The 16,716-nt window shown below is 34.7% G+C and overlaps 1 protein-coding gene across 3 annotated transcripts in view; it reads left to right on the top strand.

The window, feature by feature from the left end:
• Positions 1 to 16,716, top strand: part of CTNNA3 (catenin alpha 3) — a 1,797,739-nt gene that overhangs the window by 1,474,272 nt on the left and 306,751 nt on the right. For all 3 annotated transcript variants that reach the window (XM_032312382.1, XM_032312379.1, XM_032312381.1), the window contains exon 13: positions 3,920 to 4,071. In XM_032312382.1, coding sequence (XP_032168273.1) covers positions 3,920 to 4,071 — 152 coding nt within the window. The remainder of the gene's footprint in view (positions 1 to 3,919; positions 4,072 to 16,716) is intronic.

Genomic DNA, 16,716 nt, shown 5'->3' with positions numbered 1-16,716 from the left:
GCTTTATATTTTTAGATGTTTCTATGTTGGTGCATAGATATTTACAAATGTTATATCCTCTTGTTGGATTGTCTTGTCTTTTTTTTTTATTATTTAAGTTTTTATTTATTTATTTGACAGAGAGAAAGAGAGGTCACAAGTAGGCAGAGAGACAAGCAGAGAAAGAGGAAGCAGGCTCCCCGTTGAGCAGAGAGCCTGAAGTGGTGCTTGATCCCAGGACCCTGAGATAATGACCTGAGCCAAAGTCAGAGGCTTAACCCACTGAGCCACCCAGGTGCCTATTTGTCTTAATGTAACTTTTTTTTTTTTTTTTTTGTCTTCTGTTACACTCCTTGTTTTGAAGTCAGTTTTGTCTGATAAAAGTACAGCTACATCAGCTTTCTTTTTGTTTCTATCTGCATGGAATGCTTTTTCCATCTCTTCACTTTTACTCTGTTCCTCCTTGAGTTTGTATTTAGTGTCTCGTAGGTCACATACAGGTGTATTGCTTTTTTATCTATTTAGCCACTGTTTGACTGGGGAATTTACTTTATTACCATTTAAAGTAGTTATTCACAACTATGTACTTATTGCCATGTGGTTAATTGTTTTATGGCTGTTTTTGTGTTCCTCTCCATTCCTTTCTTCTCTTGTTCTCTTCCCTTGTGGTTTGATGACTTTCTTTCTTGTTGTGTTACATTCCTTAATCTTTTTCTTTAATGTAGCTAATATAGGTTTCTGCTCTGCGGTTACTATAAGGTTCACATGTTTTAAATTGATTGAGAGTTGAATGCATTTTAGGGCACCTGGGTGGCTCAGTGGGTTAAGCCTCTGCCTTTGGCTCAGGTCATGATCTCAGGGTCCTGGGATCGAGTCCTGCATCGGGCTCTCTGCTCAAGGGAGCCTATTTCCTCCTCCCTCTCTCTCTGCCTGCCTCTCTGCCTACTTGTGATCTCTCTATTAAATAAATAATAAAATATGTTTTAAAAAAAAAGAAAGTTGAATGCATTTTAAACTTCTGTATTTTTATTTCCCCCACCAACACATTATGTTTTTGATGTTGTATTTTACATTTTAAAATTTTGTAATCCCTTAATTACTGTGTGATTAATTTTACTACTTTTGTCTTTTAACTTTCACACTAGCTTTATAAGTGGTTGATTTACTACCTTTACTATATATTTACCTTTTCCAGTGAGATTTTTACTTTCATATGTTTTTTTTTTTTATTAATTAGTGACTTTTCTTTTCTTTTCTTTTCTTTCCTTTCTTTCTTTTCTTCTTTTTCTTCTTTTCAAGAAGTCCCTTTAACATTTCTTATTTCTTTAGCTTTTGCCCACCTGGAAAACTCTTTTATCTATTCATCAATTCTGAATGATAGCCTTGCTGGGTAGAATATTCTTGGTGAGAAGTTTTGTCCCCTTTCAGCACTTTGAACTTTGAATATATAATTCCATTTCCTTCTGGACTGTAATGTTTCTGCTGAAAACAAAACAAAACAAAACAAACAAACAGTTGATAGTCATATGGGGATTCCCTTGCATATAACAAGTTGTTTTTTCTCTTGCTGTTTTTAGATTCTTTCTTTATCTTTAACTTCTGACATTTACTTATTGTGTATCTTGGTGTTGATACCTTTGGATTTATCTTCTTCAGAAATCTTTGTGTTTCCTGGACCTGGATATCTCTTTCCTTCCCTAAGACTTGTAAGTTTTAGACATTATTTCTTCAACTCATTTTCTTTCCTTTTCTCTTTCTTTTCCTTCTGGGACCTCTGTAATGCAAATATTATTCTGTTTTGATATTGTCTCATAGGTCTCTTAAGGTATTTTCATTTATTTATTTGTTTGTTTGTTTGTTTCTGCATTCTTTAGGTGAGTTCTACTGCCCCATCTTTCAGACTAGTGATCTACTCTTGTCCTTTTTCTAATCTACTGCTGAATTCTTCTGTTATATTCTTTCAGTACAATTACTACATTTTTCAGCTCTCTGATCACTGATACATTCTTACATTTTCTGTGTCTTTTGGAAGTTTTTACCATATTCCTTAATTCTTCTTTATCTTTATGAATTTGGTGAGCATCTTTATGATCATTACTTTGAACTCTTTATTAGATAGATAACTTATCTCTGTTCCATTAAGGTCTTTTTCTGAGTGTTTTGTTTTGTTTTGTTTTGTTTCTTTGTTTAGAACATATTCCTCCATTTCCCCACTTTCCTTCACCCTTTGTGTTTGTTTCTAAGTATTATATGAAACACTGACTTATCTCAGTATTGAAGGAGTAGCTTTGTGTAGGAGCTCAACGTTGCCCAGGCTTTGGCTGTCTTTTGAATCTTTGTGATTGTGTAAGTAACCTGGCTTTGTTGGTAGTGGTGGTTTTGTTTTGGCTTATTTATTCTTGATAGATTACAACTATTGAGGATGTGACAATACCTGTCAATGTAACAAAGAGAGTGATCTCAGTCAGCATCTAGTTTCAGCTGCTTAGAAGCGAAGTCTTTAGGCAGCAGCATTTAATGTATGTAAATATATATAGTCCTTGGGATCACAGTTGTACACCCAGTGACTTCCAGTCTAGGGGATCTAGAGTGTCCCCTGATTGATGGTTGTAATAACTGGTGTTGAGATGAGTGTATAAGCTCCTTTCTGGAGGTATCTATAAACTTTGGTGAGGCCAAAGAAGGATGCAAAGCCCATGGCTTTAGTGAGGCCAGGAAAATATTCTTGGGACAGTTTACGTCTGCAAGTTTAGCAATGTCTGAGAAGAGTGCCTGGGTGGGCACACACTTGGCTTTAGTGAGGCTGTGTTTACCCACACCCACCTGGGCTAGCAAGTTAGAAGGAGAATATAAATATGGTATTATCAGCACCTCCACCTCCAAAGAACATCCCAACCTGTTCCTTTGCTTCCGGCAAATTTTATAAGATTAGCAAATAAATCTCATTCACTCATCTTTCAGCACCTCTCAAACGTCAGCCTTTGTGCTGTGTCCTGGGATGAGTGAATCTATGTGCTAGCTCTCAAAAGTAGTATCTGATATTCTGCAATTCTCTGGGATCCCCAAATATAAGCACCATTGGTTTCTAGAGCAAGATGTTTTGGGGGCTTCATCTCTCTGGTGCAGATCCTAAAGGTTAGAATGCCTGACATGGAGCCCAAACTCCTCATTCCTTAGGGAGAAGCTCTGGACCCATGAAATTTCCTCCCTATTGTGTGGTAGGATTTGGGGGAGAATGTATCTCTGCCTTTCCTACCTGTCTTGATGTACTCCTTTTATCCCTTGCTGTGGAAAGAGCTGTTTAGCTAGCTTTCAGTTCTTTTTCAGTGGGAATTACTCCACATATAGCTACAGATTTGGTGTGTCCATGATAGGAAATGAATTCAGAGTCTTCCTACACCACCATCTTGGAACCCCTTTTCTCCACTAATCTCTTTGATGTTAGGGAAAACATCTTAATGAAAGACAGTTTATGATGTTTCTGTTCATATCTCTGAGATAGAGTTGTTACCTTTAATTAAATTTCTTATATTTAGCAAACTCAAATGATTTTTTTTTAAATATCTTTATGTTTAATTGTTAACACAATTAATTCAATTGTTAACACACCAGTTCTTTTTGGTAATTTCTTGTGGCTTATATTGAATAGGATGAGAAATGATTATATGGTTCTAGCCTTAGTGGAAATGAAAGTGACATGAAGGAGAAAGATAATCTTACGAAACATTTCTATAAAATATATATTTTATTGACTTTGTTTACCTTCACTTTTCAGAGATCAAAAATTGCCTGCCAAATTTTTTTGTTTTTTTACATGAAAAAAATTGTTAAAATCCTATTAACCAAATATTTATTTAAAATATATCTCATATTTTTATGAAACTCCAGAAATCAGAAAATACAAATGGGACAATCATTTCTTTCTTATTAATTTTAACAGCAATACCTGAGTTTGTAACACAAGTGGATGTCGCCTTAGAAGCCTTAAATAAAAACTCTTTGGATGTATTTGATGATGATCAATTTGTGGACATCTCAAAGAAGATCTATGATACAATTCATGATATCAGATGTTCGGTCATGATGATTCGGGTAAGTTTGCTTTGCTTTCCACTGAATTATCACAATGCTCCTCACCATCTGGAATACTTGGAATGATTGCAAGAAATATTTTATTTCTATTTCATAATGTCAATGCTGAAATCTATTAGAACTTTAGAAATTCATATGTATCCCTGAAGTGAAATCTACTGTCACAAACAACACTTTCACTTATGTATTTGGTTATAACTTATGCAAATGAGCACATTTAACTGCTGTGTGTGCAGAAATGATAGGATTCCTTGTGTGCAGAATTCACTGAGGTGTCACATAGCATGATCAGGAGCCAAAGGAAAATACATAAAATAATTTGATTTCTTTTCTTAAATGGAAAAGAAAACATCTTTCTAATCACTCTATTGAAATCAGTAAGAAAGTATGTCTAAAATAGGGTGTTTCTATGGTCAAACCCTCTCATACTGGATTAGAGACTCACAGACTGACTGTTCTTTAAGAAATTGCACTTGGAGCTGACAGGAACAACAAACACTTGAACTGCCCCAGTCTGTGAATTGTCTGTTTGGGGGAATATATGCAGCCTTCTTAAGGGTGAAAGTGAGACATTTATTGTGGGCATACTGCAAACACAGACCCCAGGGTTATTTCTTTTAATTCAAATATTAATGTGGGGTGTTTATTAAAATTTTATTTGAAAAACAGTGGAAGTTTTCTGAAAAATGCCCATGAAAAGATATGGCGATATTTTATCTTAGAATAGCTTCACCTGAAGGCAGATCTTGAGGTAAGGATTTGTGTTACCATTAGTCTATTTAGGGGGACTAGTAGTCTATATAGGAAAAATTAAGACAGTAAAAGTGAGGCAGGGAGGGGAAGTAAACCAGTAAGATGTTATCATGCATTACTACTGGAAGCTAGGACTTAATCCTGCTGGGAAGTCTAGGTGATACTATAGAATACACCTCATAATTACCTTACCTGAGGTGAACAAAACCCAATTTATCTACCTATTCATCCTTGATTAAAGACTACCCTGCCTCAGAGGTGTTACTAAAGCCTCCTGTGTGGGTCAGTCAAACTCTTGTAACCAACAAAAGCAACCCTTAGGGAGAGTGGCAGGTGCTTGCAGTAAGAAGATTCAGTAGGAATGGTGAGTGTAATTTGTTAAGTATGAATAGAGTTTAATTTGAAAGTCTCTACATTTAACTGTTAGTAAAACTATAAAGATGGAACTGTAAGTTCTGAGGATATATGGTCAGAGCACCAATCATATACGATGGGCTTAAATGTCATAGTTAAGGTACACAGAGCAGTACATAAAAATTGAGTCATTTGGGGATCTTATAAGGAAAAGTGCCAATGAAAGTTAAAGACACTGGCAGGGCCAATGGATGCTTATGAAAGAAATTCTAAAAGAAAAGTTAAAGGTGTCAAGATAAAGGATCTAGCATTTCAGAGCATGGCAAAACCTGAAAGGAAGCCAATAATACATGAAAGAGAAACTTCATGTATGTATTTGCAAACATCCAGGAAGTATTTGTTCATATGGGATTGAGTGCTGTGGCACTGGACGAGTATTATATCTGAGCTGCAAAATATTTTTTCAAATATTTTCTTACTCTAAAAAGGATTTTAAACCTTACCCATGTGGACTAGTGGACTAGCAAAACGGAGAAGATAGGTAGAACCAGAAGAGAAACATCGAGTGAAGACACATGAATTTCAGGAAATAGACTTTCCAGAGTAAAACACCTGCATTTCCAGTATCCCTGGGTAGATATGTGATAAGATTAAACCAGTGAAATAGCCTAGGTGAACCAGGGTAGAAAACGCTTTTTTTTTTCTTTTTTCCCTGAAAAAGCTATCTATGGATGAAAAAAGTCTTGTAGTTTGTTCCATTTGTACATACATTTAGTATTTAAAAGTTTCCTTACTATCAAAATAGCTTACTTATAGCAAACCAAATTATCTTGCCATTATTTCTATATATCTCTCATATCCAACAATCCTCTGTAGGGCAAGAGAACAAATATTATAATTATTTAAAAGCCTTAGAGTGCAGTATAGTCATCTCTTCTTCAAGGTACATACTCTAATTTCTTTTAACTTTTCCTCATAGGAATAATTTAGTATTTTGTGTTCTTTACTAGTCCTTACTTAACTTTTCAACAAAATTCTCAAATGAGACTATCAAAAAGCATACTCTAATCAGGACCTGTCCAAAGTCAAATAAAGTGGAAAACTTGTTCTTGTGCTATTGCCAATAACACAGCCAACTGCTGTGAACTTATTTTTTTCCCTCTTAAACAGCAAGATTGTTGGATAGACAATGAATTCCTTTTATTTTTATTTTCACCCTGCTGTTGCCATATATTCTCCATTTTGATTTGATAGATTTGCTCTTGGCCATAAAGCCTTATCATATTAAACTTTATTATATTTCTAAATGATTTTTTCATACAATTTATCAGGTTGCTTTTATTTATTTATTCATTTATTTTATTATGTTCAATTAGCCAGCATGTAGTATATCATGTTTTTGAAGTAGTGTTCAATTAGCCAGCATGTAGTATATCATGTTTTTGAAGTAGTGTTCATGATTCATTAGTTACCTATAATACCCAGTGCTCATCCCAACATGTGCCCTTCTTAATACCCATCACCCTGGTTACTCCATTGCACTACTCCCCTCCCTTCTGTAACCTTCAGTTTGTTTCCCAGAGTCCAGAATCCCTTGTGGTTTGTATTCCTCTCTGATTTCTTCATTCAGTTTTCCCTCCCCTCCCCTGTGGTCCTCTGCTCTGTTCCTTATGTTCTACATATGACTGAAACCATATAATTTTCTTTCTCTGCTTGGCTTATTTCCCTTAACATAATCCTCTCCATGTCAATGAAGATGGTGGGTACTCATCCTTTCTGATGACTTAATAATATTCCATTATATATATGAAACACATCTTCTTTCTTCATTCATCTGTTGAAGGGCATCTTGGTTCCTTCTGCAATTTGGCTATTGTAGGCATTGCTGCTATGAACATTGGGGTGCATGTGCCCCTTCTTTTTACTACATCTGTATCTTCGTAAATACATAGTAGCACAATTGCTGGGTCATAGAGTAGCTCTATTTTTAACATCTTTTGGAACATCCATGCTGTTTTCCAGAGTGATTGGAAGTCACTCTGTCCAGAGTGACAGTCACTAGTTTACATTTCCGCCAACAGTGTAAGAGGGTTCCCCTATCTCCACAACCTCACCAACACTTGTTTCCTGTCTTGTTAATTTTGGCCATTCTAACTGGAGTAAGGTGATATATCATTGTGGTTTTGATTTGTATTTCCCTGATGGCTAGTGATGTTGAATATTTTTTCATGTGTCTGTTAGCCACTTGGTTGTGACTGTATCTAAATTAGCATTAATTAGAAACATGAAATTATAATCTCAGTTCCTTCCTCTAGATTACTAAACAAAATATTGAATTATACTTGTTCTTTATCTGCTTTGTAATCTCTGCTAGATAGCTCCAGTTAAGGACTTTAGTCTTAAGAGACCTTAGAAGCTGATGTTCCATCCAACTGAAAATATACTGGTAGATGTATGGCTTGTAAGAATGTTTTCTGAATTTTGAGGTAGAGCTATTCTTCTTTAAACACACTTTATGGCCAGCATAAATAAATAAATAGATAGATAGATAAATAAAACATACAAAAAAGAGCTGCTGTAGTTGAAACCATGAAGGAAATTTCAGGGGCCCATGTGCCTGTATGTCCAGTTTCTAAAACAGCCTCTAGGGAAACCTCCATAGAACTTCTATAAGGATTCTTTGGAGGATGATTCATAAACCTTTGTACTTAGCTGCTAATCAGATTATATGTTGAAAATAGAAATCTAACTCAGGTTCAGTAAATGAAATTCTATCATTTTTTTGTTTCCTTTGAGGACTATTCTTTTATCATAGAAGATAATACAATTGATCTGGTATAATCTTCTCTTTGTAATGTCAAATCTAATGCTGACCAATATCGCAATCTTAGAACTGCAAAACATTTGATGCTTTCTTTAAAGAATCTAAAGAGTGTCAAGATCAAGGCAATATGCTTATAATTATGCACATTCAAGGAGGGCTAGTTATGCTCTTGAGAGTGTGACTGTTTCAGAATCCTGTCCTATGTCTGAATTTTCATGAATGTTCTGTTTCCTTGAAACAATAAAATAGTAATTTAAGATCAGTGCCTGAAATTTTGTAAATAGTTTTATAGAAATATGATTTTATCTACCTTTAATATTTATTTTGGTGAATAATTATGTTAGGCAATTGTTCAGATTTTTAAAATTTCTAAGAGAAATTCTTTGATATTTAATATTATTCCTTTCCACTGGATTCAGTTTGTGGACAAAGAAGTTATAGAATCTCATTCTTAACCTTAGAGAGAGGGGAGTATTGAATATTTATTATTTTTGGTGTTTAGTATCTATTTATAAATTTTGCAGTTATTGAGTCTACATAATAGTTTATGTTAAACCAAGTCACATATCTCACTAACCCTCTGTTTTCTCCTTTGTATTAAACCTACTTCAGAAAGTTACTATGCTGACAAAATGAGCTAATAGAAATGAAGTACTAAGTAAAAGTAGTATTTTTATAAGATGATAGCTGCCATTTCTATTGCCATTATGAATAGTGCTAGTACTACTGAAGCTGCTTATTATTTTCTTTATATTTTGAAGAATGTTACTTATAGAAGTTATAGAAATGTGTCTGCTGGTCAGCATGAAACCAAAGCCCAAAAAGTACCTTAAGAGATGAAGTTCTAAACAAGAAATTACATTTTTCCTCAAGATTTTGTTTTATATAAAAGGAAACATGTTTATTGAGTATCTGAATTATCGATTATTTAATACAAATTGTGCCTTTGAGACTATATTACTTTAAGCTGGCATATAATTCTATATGTTATTTTTATTAACTTCTTAAAATGTGCAAGGACATGATAGTTCATCTTTTTGGGAAATGTGCTTAACCAGAAATAGATATTAAAAAGGGCAACATAATTCAATTGTGAGAAACATGGGTGGCCAGCAGTGAAATATCCTCAAAAAGAAGAAAAGATTCAGCAAAAAGTCAGCCTTTTAACAGGTATTCAGAATGTGGGCTTCATATATTTTGTGTGTGTGAATTTTCATATGTAACTTATCAAAAGCACATTTTCCAAACCAAATGTGAATATTTTCAGGACTACCACTAGCAGATTTTCTCTGTTAGTTGTCTAATTTTATGTTTTAGGGAAGAAGAACATGTTTTGGATATGTTACTTGATGGAAGTTAATTTTTGAAGAAACAAAGGAAAATAAAGTAAACATTTACATGGCCCAGTTTACATGAAACATTTCTACATGAATCTTTTACATACTTCTAGAATTGAAACAGAGTTCAATATACAATTTCAGCATATATAGCCAGAGCAACATTTTTTTTCTTTTTAAAAAATTAATATTTAATTAATCATTTAGAGAGAGTGTAAGAGTGAGAGTGGGGGAAGTGGGTAGAGGCAGAGGGAGAGAAGGAATCTTGAGAAAACTCCAGCTCAGTGTGGAGTCCAGTGAGGGGCTTGATCTCATGACCCTGGGATTGTGACCTGAACCAAAATCAAGAGGCTAAGGATTAACTGACTGAGCCACCCAGGTGCTCTGAAAAACCTTTTTTTAAAATTTCATTTTATTTTTTTTTTCTGATTATACTATACCTGCAGGAATTTATAGATAGCTTTCACTGGAATTATTTATAATTTTCTTAATTTAGATTACTTCCACTAACATGATTTCTTTGAACATCTTTTATTGTTCTCCATAACTTCTTTTCTGCTGACCTCAGAAAATTATTTTGCTTTATATGTCTTCTGAATAAGCTGCTGTTTGTTTGTTTCTCTGAAGTTTCATAATCAAAATATAGGAGGAAAAGACTGAGGGTGTCAGTCACTAACTAGTGTAAAGTGTTATCTTGTACAACTAGAATTCTACTGAATTAAGTTCAGAAATGAAACAGTGAGAAGAATAATGTGTAAAATCAGTACGTGGTCAAGTATCAGTTTTATGTGTTATCATTTGGCCTGTTACTTTACATGATAGCAGTTTCTTTACTGTAGAGGGAAATGGAAGCATACTATTTAATTACTGCTCTCAGTCATCACTGCATTTTTTTTTAAGATTTTGTTTATTTATTTGCCAGAGAGAGAGTGAGAGAGATCACAGCACACATGCAAGAGGAGCAGCAGGCAGAGGGAGAGGGAGAAGCAGGCTCCTTGCTGAGCAGGGAACGCAATGCAGGACTCGATCCCAGGATCCTGGGATCATGACCTGAGCTGAAGCAGATGCTTAACGGTGCCCTCAGGTATCATTGCACTTAGAAATGAAGGACAAAACGTTTTTCCCTCAGATTGGGAACAAAGTGAGAATTTCCATACTCCAGTGAAATGAATGTTGTATAATTTCTAGCCAGTACAGTAAATCAAGAAACAAAATAAAAAGTATACGGATTACAAGGAAAAAGTAAAACTCTATATTTGCAAATTATATAATTGGCCACACTGAAAAATCCTAAATATAAATAAATAAATAAATAACAACAACAACCCAAAAAACCCACCCTACTAGAACTGGTAAGTGAATTTAGGAAAAAGGAACAGGTGAAAAAAGGATAAAGGCAAAATTAATGAACTGATAAATATGTAATAGAGAAATACAATGAAACTCAATATATATATTTCTGTTATATCACAACCAACAACTAGAAAATATATATTTTAAAAAGTACAGTATATTACAGCATCAAATATAACAAAATAAATTTATTGATAAATTAAGCAAACCTATACAAGATTTATACTCTGGAAATTATGAAATATTATTAAGAGAAACACAAATTTGAAGTGATTTAGCATATTCTTGACTGGGAGACTCAATATTATTATGGTGTCAAGAATCCTCAGATCGATTTACAGATTTAAAGCTGTCCTAAATAAATTCCCACTAGATTCTTTTATGAAAACCTATAATCCAAGGTAGTTACTTGGGTATACTCATTTGTCAAAACTTACCAAACTATACACTTAAAATGGCAGGCAAACTACATGGATAAAGTTGATTTAAAAAATAAAAGATATTTTACCCAGTAGTCAACACCTCAGAAATCAGGTAATTTTATTTAGACAAAGTCCTATCAAATGTATTAATTAGAACTAACTGAAAAGACCTGCATAAACTACTGAAAATGCAGACATTTAGAATATTATAATAAAATAAATTCCTTTCTACCTTATTACTGGCTACCTACCAGATATTACTAAGGTATGGGTCCTCTTTTGTTAGTTTTTATTTCTCATGTTTATAAATTACTGTGTATTAGATCAGGGGGTGGCAAATTTATGGCCTTTGGGCCACATTTGGTTGACCATCTTATTCATGGGGCCTGTGGACTAAGAAGATTTTAACATTTTTAAGTAGTTGAAAAAATTTGAGAGAAAAATATTTTGGGGGGAGCACCTGTGTGACTCGGTCATTAAGCGACTGCCTTCAGCTCAGGTCATAATCCCAGGGTCCTGGGATCAGGCCCCGCATAGGGCTCCTGCTCAGCAGGGAGCCTGCTTCTCCTTCTCCCACTCCCCCTGCTTGTGTTCCCTTTCTCCCTGTCTCTCTCTCTCTGTCAAATAAATAAATAAAATCTTTAAAAAAATAATATTATTTGATATGTGAAAGTTATATGAGATTCAAATTTCATATAGCCACACCGACAGATACCTCTGCACACAATAAGGGGAAGGTTGAGTCATGGCTATAGAAACCATATGGCTCACAAGGCCCAAAACAGTTACTGCTTGGCTCATTCCAGAGATATTTTACTGACCTTTGTCTTAGATAATCTGTTTTGGCTTTCTATTAAAATCTAGACTGGGTTTTCCAAGGATCCAGTTGCCCTTTTATTAGTTTTCCTGTGTAAATCCAATCATCCAACATACTTGAATGTTAGAATTGTCTTTTCTTCAAAATCCTTGAGTCATGTGACTGCCCCATGCAATTTCTGCTAATCCTTATTATTCCCACTGCAGGATCCCTGGTGGTTTCCTCCACCCTTTTTTCTACTCATGTAGTTTTCATTCTTCCAGGTGCTCTAATTTTTTTTTACGTTTTCTTTTGTGGGTTAAACTGTCTGTGCTTTATTCTTTGCAAATTTTATATTCATGCCCTGTTACTTTGCAAAGAGTGCTTTAGTTACTAGGATTCTCCAAAGGCTGTAAGGAGTTTTTCCATTCCTCTTGGTATTTTGCATCATTTGTTTAACAGGTAAAATTAAATTTTAGCTTGACCTTTGATTATCATACATTTTGAAATTCAATTTTTGAGGTTTATGGGATGTTAAAATTCATCAACTTCATTTCATTTTTGTTTTCTTTGTTTAAAATTTTTAATTAATTTATTTATTTGAGAGAGAGAGAAAGAGAGAAAGTGCATGTATGCACATGAGTTGGGGGTGTGGGGAGGGAGAGACTCCCTGCTGAGAACATGATCCATGAGACCCTGTCCTGAGCTGAAACCAAGAGTCTGCTTAACTGATGCTTAACTGACGTAGCCACGCAGGCACCCTTACTTTCTCTTTTCTTTATGTTATAGTAATAAAAGTTTTTCCAAAGATTATTGGATTGCAAATGAATTTTCATAAAATAAGTGCTTACTAACTGTGTTTGACGTGCAGGGATTTAGGAAGACTATATGCCTTATTTTCCTTAGGGCACATTTGGATTATTAACCCCCCTTACTCTCAAAAGTGTCCAATTTGGTTGATAAAGTGTCATGTTCATCTAGTTTTGAGGCCCTGATTATACTGCTTGAGGTCCTGTGGTGCATCTTCACCCACTGGGTGATGCCCACAGTGTTGAGGCACTAATGATCACATTTCCTTATCAAGCCCATTTTTCCAACCCCAGGGAACACTTTGTCTCCATAGGCCTAACTGCTATCAAATGTTAGCTTCCTCTCTTCATGCTCGGTGAATCCTTTGTTGACTGTGGAGAATCTATTCAGGCACCATTTCAAATTTATTTAATGTACAGAGACTACACCTTTTCATTTTTTCAGTATTAAGCAGATTTCCTGAATTCATCTTAGTCATCCAGTCCTCACTCTCACAGGAGTCTTGCCAGAGAATCCCAGTTAAAACACTCTGTCCTTTTTGGAAGGGATATGACCATTTTATAATAGCAGAACCAGTTTGTAAAGAAGCCAGTTACCAGGGGGCTTTCTAAAATAACTTAATAAAAGATCTACAGATGTGAATTTAGATTTGTATGCAAATTTAAATCAAATATTAGTGGCAAAGAATTCTGTAGTGAGGCTCTTGCTGTTTCCTTTGAAAACAGAGTTTAAGGTAAGAAAAAGCAGGACTCCCTGCTAGCACTGGTCAGCAAGAGATGAACTTTTATGAGCTCAGCATGCTTAATGGCCTTCTTCATGGATATACCATCTGAGGAGACTTCTGAGTAAGGGAACAGGAGTGACTAGAGTGAGAAACAGTGCTCATTGAGAAACATGCTGGTTAAGCCTCGAAGCAGCTCTAGCCAGTAATCTCTGTTGCTCATGCTGAAAGATGTTCCACTTGAAGTAATTCTGGGAAGTGTTCTTTCACCAAAGAGTCAAAACCACCAGAATGGCAAGAAAGCCTATGGTTGAGAAGGACTCAGAGGCAGACTAATCTTGTGCTCAGAGAACTCTATGCAAGTGCTGCTTGGAGCCTTTGACTCCAGATAGCTGAATATAAGGAGTTCGGGGACCCCTGGGTGGCTCAGTGGGTTAAAGCCTCTACCTTCTGCTCATGTCATGATCCCAGGGTCCTGGGATCGAGCCCCTCACCCAGCTCTCTGCTCCTCGGAGAGCCTGCTTCCTCCTCTCTCTCTCTGCCTGCCTCTCTGCCTGCCTCTCCGCCTACTTGTGATCTCTATCTGTCAAATAAATAAAATCTTTATAAAGCAAAATAAGGAGTCCGGCATCCCTCTTTGAACACACCTTTCTGGGAAATAGCTAGCCCTGTGAATAGAAGAATAATGTGGAGAAGATGTTTAGTTGTCAAATCATAAGGAATTTTTCTGTTGTTTATTTTTGATATACTTATCACCAAGTGATTTTTATTAATTATAAATGAATTTGAATTAGTAATGAAGTTAGTAAATTTATATAAGGTATTAAATCTAATAATAAGTTTTTATTATTTTATGTTTTGCTTCAGTCCTAAAAACTCTTACAGTTGGGTTGATTGTTTATCTCAGATAAGATGTTTGGCTATTTACCTACATTTCAAAAGTAACTTTTGGAGAGTTCAAGAGAATGCTAGAGCTCTAGAGAAAAGAATCTGAAAAACACATTTATAAAATGATGACTTAGGAAATATACCTTAGCATACCTAATAGAAAGAGAGATATTGAGAATTTTATATTTCCAGTATCCAGTATATATTCAGTACATTTTTGGTAAATTATATAGATTCAAAGGGAGAAATATTCTGGAGACTGGTAACAAAAGGTCCATAAATGAAGAAAGGCACTTGAGGTAACACTCTGATAAGGGGAAGTAACAGGCTGGAAACTGTGGTCTTAGGGCACCTGGTTCAGAACATTTCCCTTTATCTCAAGAGGAGAAATGGCCCAGTGTTTTTACTCAACAGGAGCCCTTCTGCTCCATTGAATTCTCTTTGTTGATGGGCCAGGTATAAACACATAAATCTCCCAAATTACTTTTTGGGCAGTTTGTTGAAGAATATCTACCCTATAATGCTCCTCTCTGCTCCCTCCGATTCAGACATATAGCACTTCTGTCTGTTCCTTGTATTTGCCAGACAAGCCTACACTTCTGGTAGTTTTCCATTTACTGTCCTTTCTAACCATATGTTTTCTCTGAGAATTTGCACAGCAGACTTGTTCAGGTCTGCTCCATCATGACTTTTATATCTTCCTGCACAGATCTTATATAGATCCATATGTAGAGATAGCATCTCTCACTTCAGCCACTCTCTGTCTTCCTACCCAAGTTTGTGTTTACAGAGTGTTTATCATAATAAATGACATATTACATACTTCCTGCTTATTTATCTACTGTCTCTTCATACAAGAATGTAGGCTCTATAAAAGAAGTGCTTTTTAGACCTTTAAAATAATAAGATCTCAGACTTTTTTACAGTTAAATACAGTGATTGATTTAGTTGTCAAATCTGTCACTTGTTTGAAACATAATCAGTGGACCTCAAGGAATTAATGGCAAGAAAAAAATTACTTTGTTATATTTTATATTATAAAAAGTGACAGACAATAAAAAAACTAACTTTGATAAATACTTTCACAAAGAATTAAAATTTGCTTGATCTTCATTTTGTAGAATATTGTATTCATATTGTAGAATAGCTCCATGAGATTTCTTGATTGTATGCATTAGCTGTTGGGCTGTGGAAGAAAGATCATTGAGAAAGGAGTTTGTGGAGCTTGCTGAAATGTATTTTATGCACATTATCTTCCATTATCAGACCCTCATTGTTGGAGGCTCTGAAAAGTGACAAAGTTATCCACAAATTTAATAATTTAAAATATGTTTTATGTTGTCTTATATTGCACTGTTTGGAAAAGAAATCAGAAATTTAATTAAAGTCATAAAATATAGGCAGATTCTATAACAAAAATTATTTCTAACCTTTAAAAATAGCTATAAAATACATTGTAATGAGTCCATAGTGGTCTAATTACTAAAAAAAAAAGAAAATAAAATCAGTAATTTTTACATATCTTCTATTATAACCAAAATTAGTGGTCTAGGAATAAATTTAGACTACCTTCTTAACATATTTTATATCAACAATACATTTATATAAGCTTATCTTTTCCTATGGATTTTGCAAATTTAACTCCGGGAAAACAACCTTATTTCAGGTTTTCCTCACAGTGCTCCATCTTCAAGGAAATTCCCCTTCTTTGGAATACATTTGTGACCCTGAGTAAATCAGATTCTTTCTCAACTTTGGATTTGCATTTGTAAAATAAGGAAAAAAAAAAAAAACATATTGGCCTAGTGTTATCATTGATCTTAGTTTAAATGGGATAACATAAGCACAACACCAAGTAAAGTTTTCCAGCACTTGTAAATGCTCACTGAATTTGCATTAAATTACAGTGTAGTAACACACAAAAAATTTGTTATATGTATTGGTCAAAATAACAAATTCTATTTGCTCTAACAGAATCCCACAAATCCCAGTAGATTATTTCATTGATAGTTTATTTATCATTTATACATTGTTCTGATGTTAGCCAGTTTTCCTGGATAAGTTTCTGCCAGGTAATGACTCAGTGATTCAGGATTCTTCAGTCTTTTGTCACTGCCATATTTATAATATGGCTTCCACTGTCACTGGAGAAAGGGAAGAGACAGTGGATGATTGAACAGGAAGTTTGATGACCAAACCTCAGTATGGCATACTTCTATCTACATACTGTTGGCCAATACTCAAATGAGACCCATGTAAACTAAAAAGGAAAAGGTAAATGTCTTTTTCCTTTATGTCTAATCAGAATAAATGAGATTAGTGAATACCTAACCATTCCTCATTAAACACTTTTTTTTTTAAGACTTTATTTATTTATCTGACACAGA

Source organism: Mustela erminea, chromosome 14, assembly GCF_009829155.1.
Source record: "Mustela erminea isolate mMusErm1 chromosome 14, mMusErm1.Pri, whole genome shotgun sequence".
Taxonomy (NCBI): Eukaryota; Metazoa; Chordata; class Mammalia; order Carnivora; family Mustelidae; genus Mustela; species Mustela erminea.
Note: the sequence above shows the minus strand (reverse complement) of the source record. Positions and strands in the feature narration are given on the sequence as shown.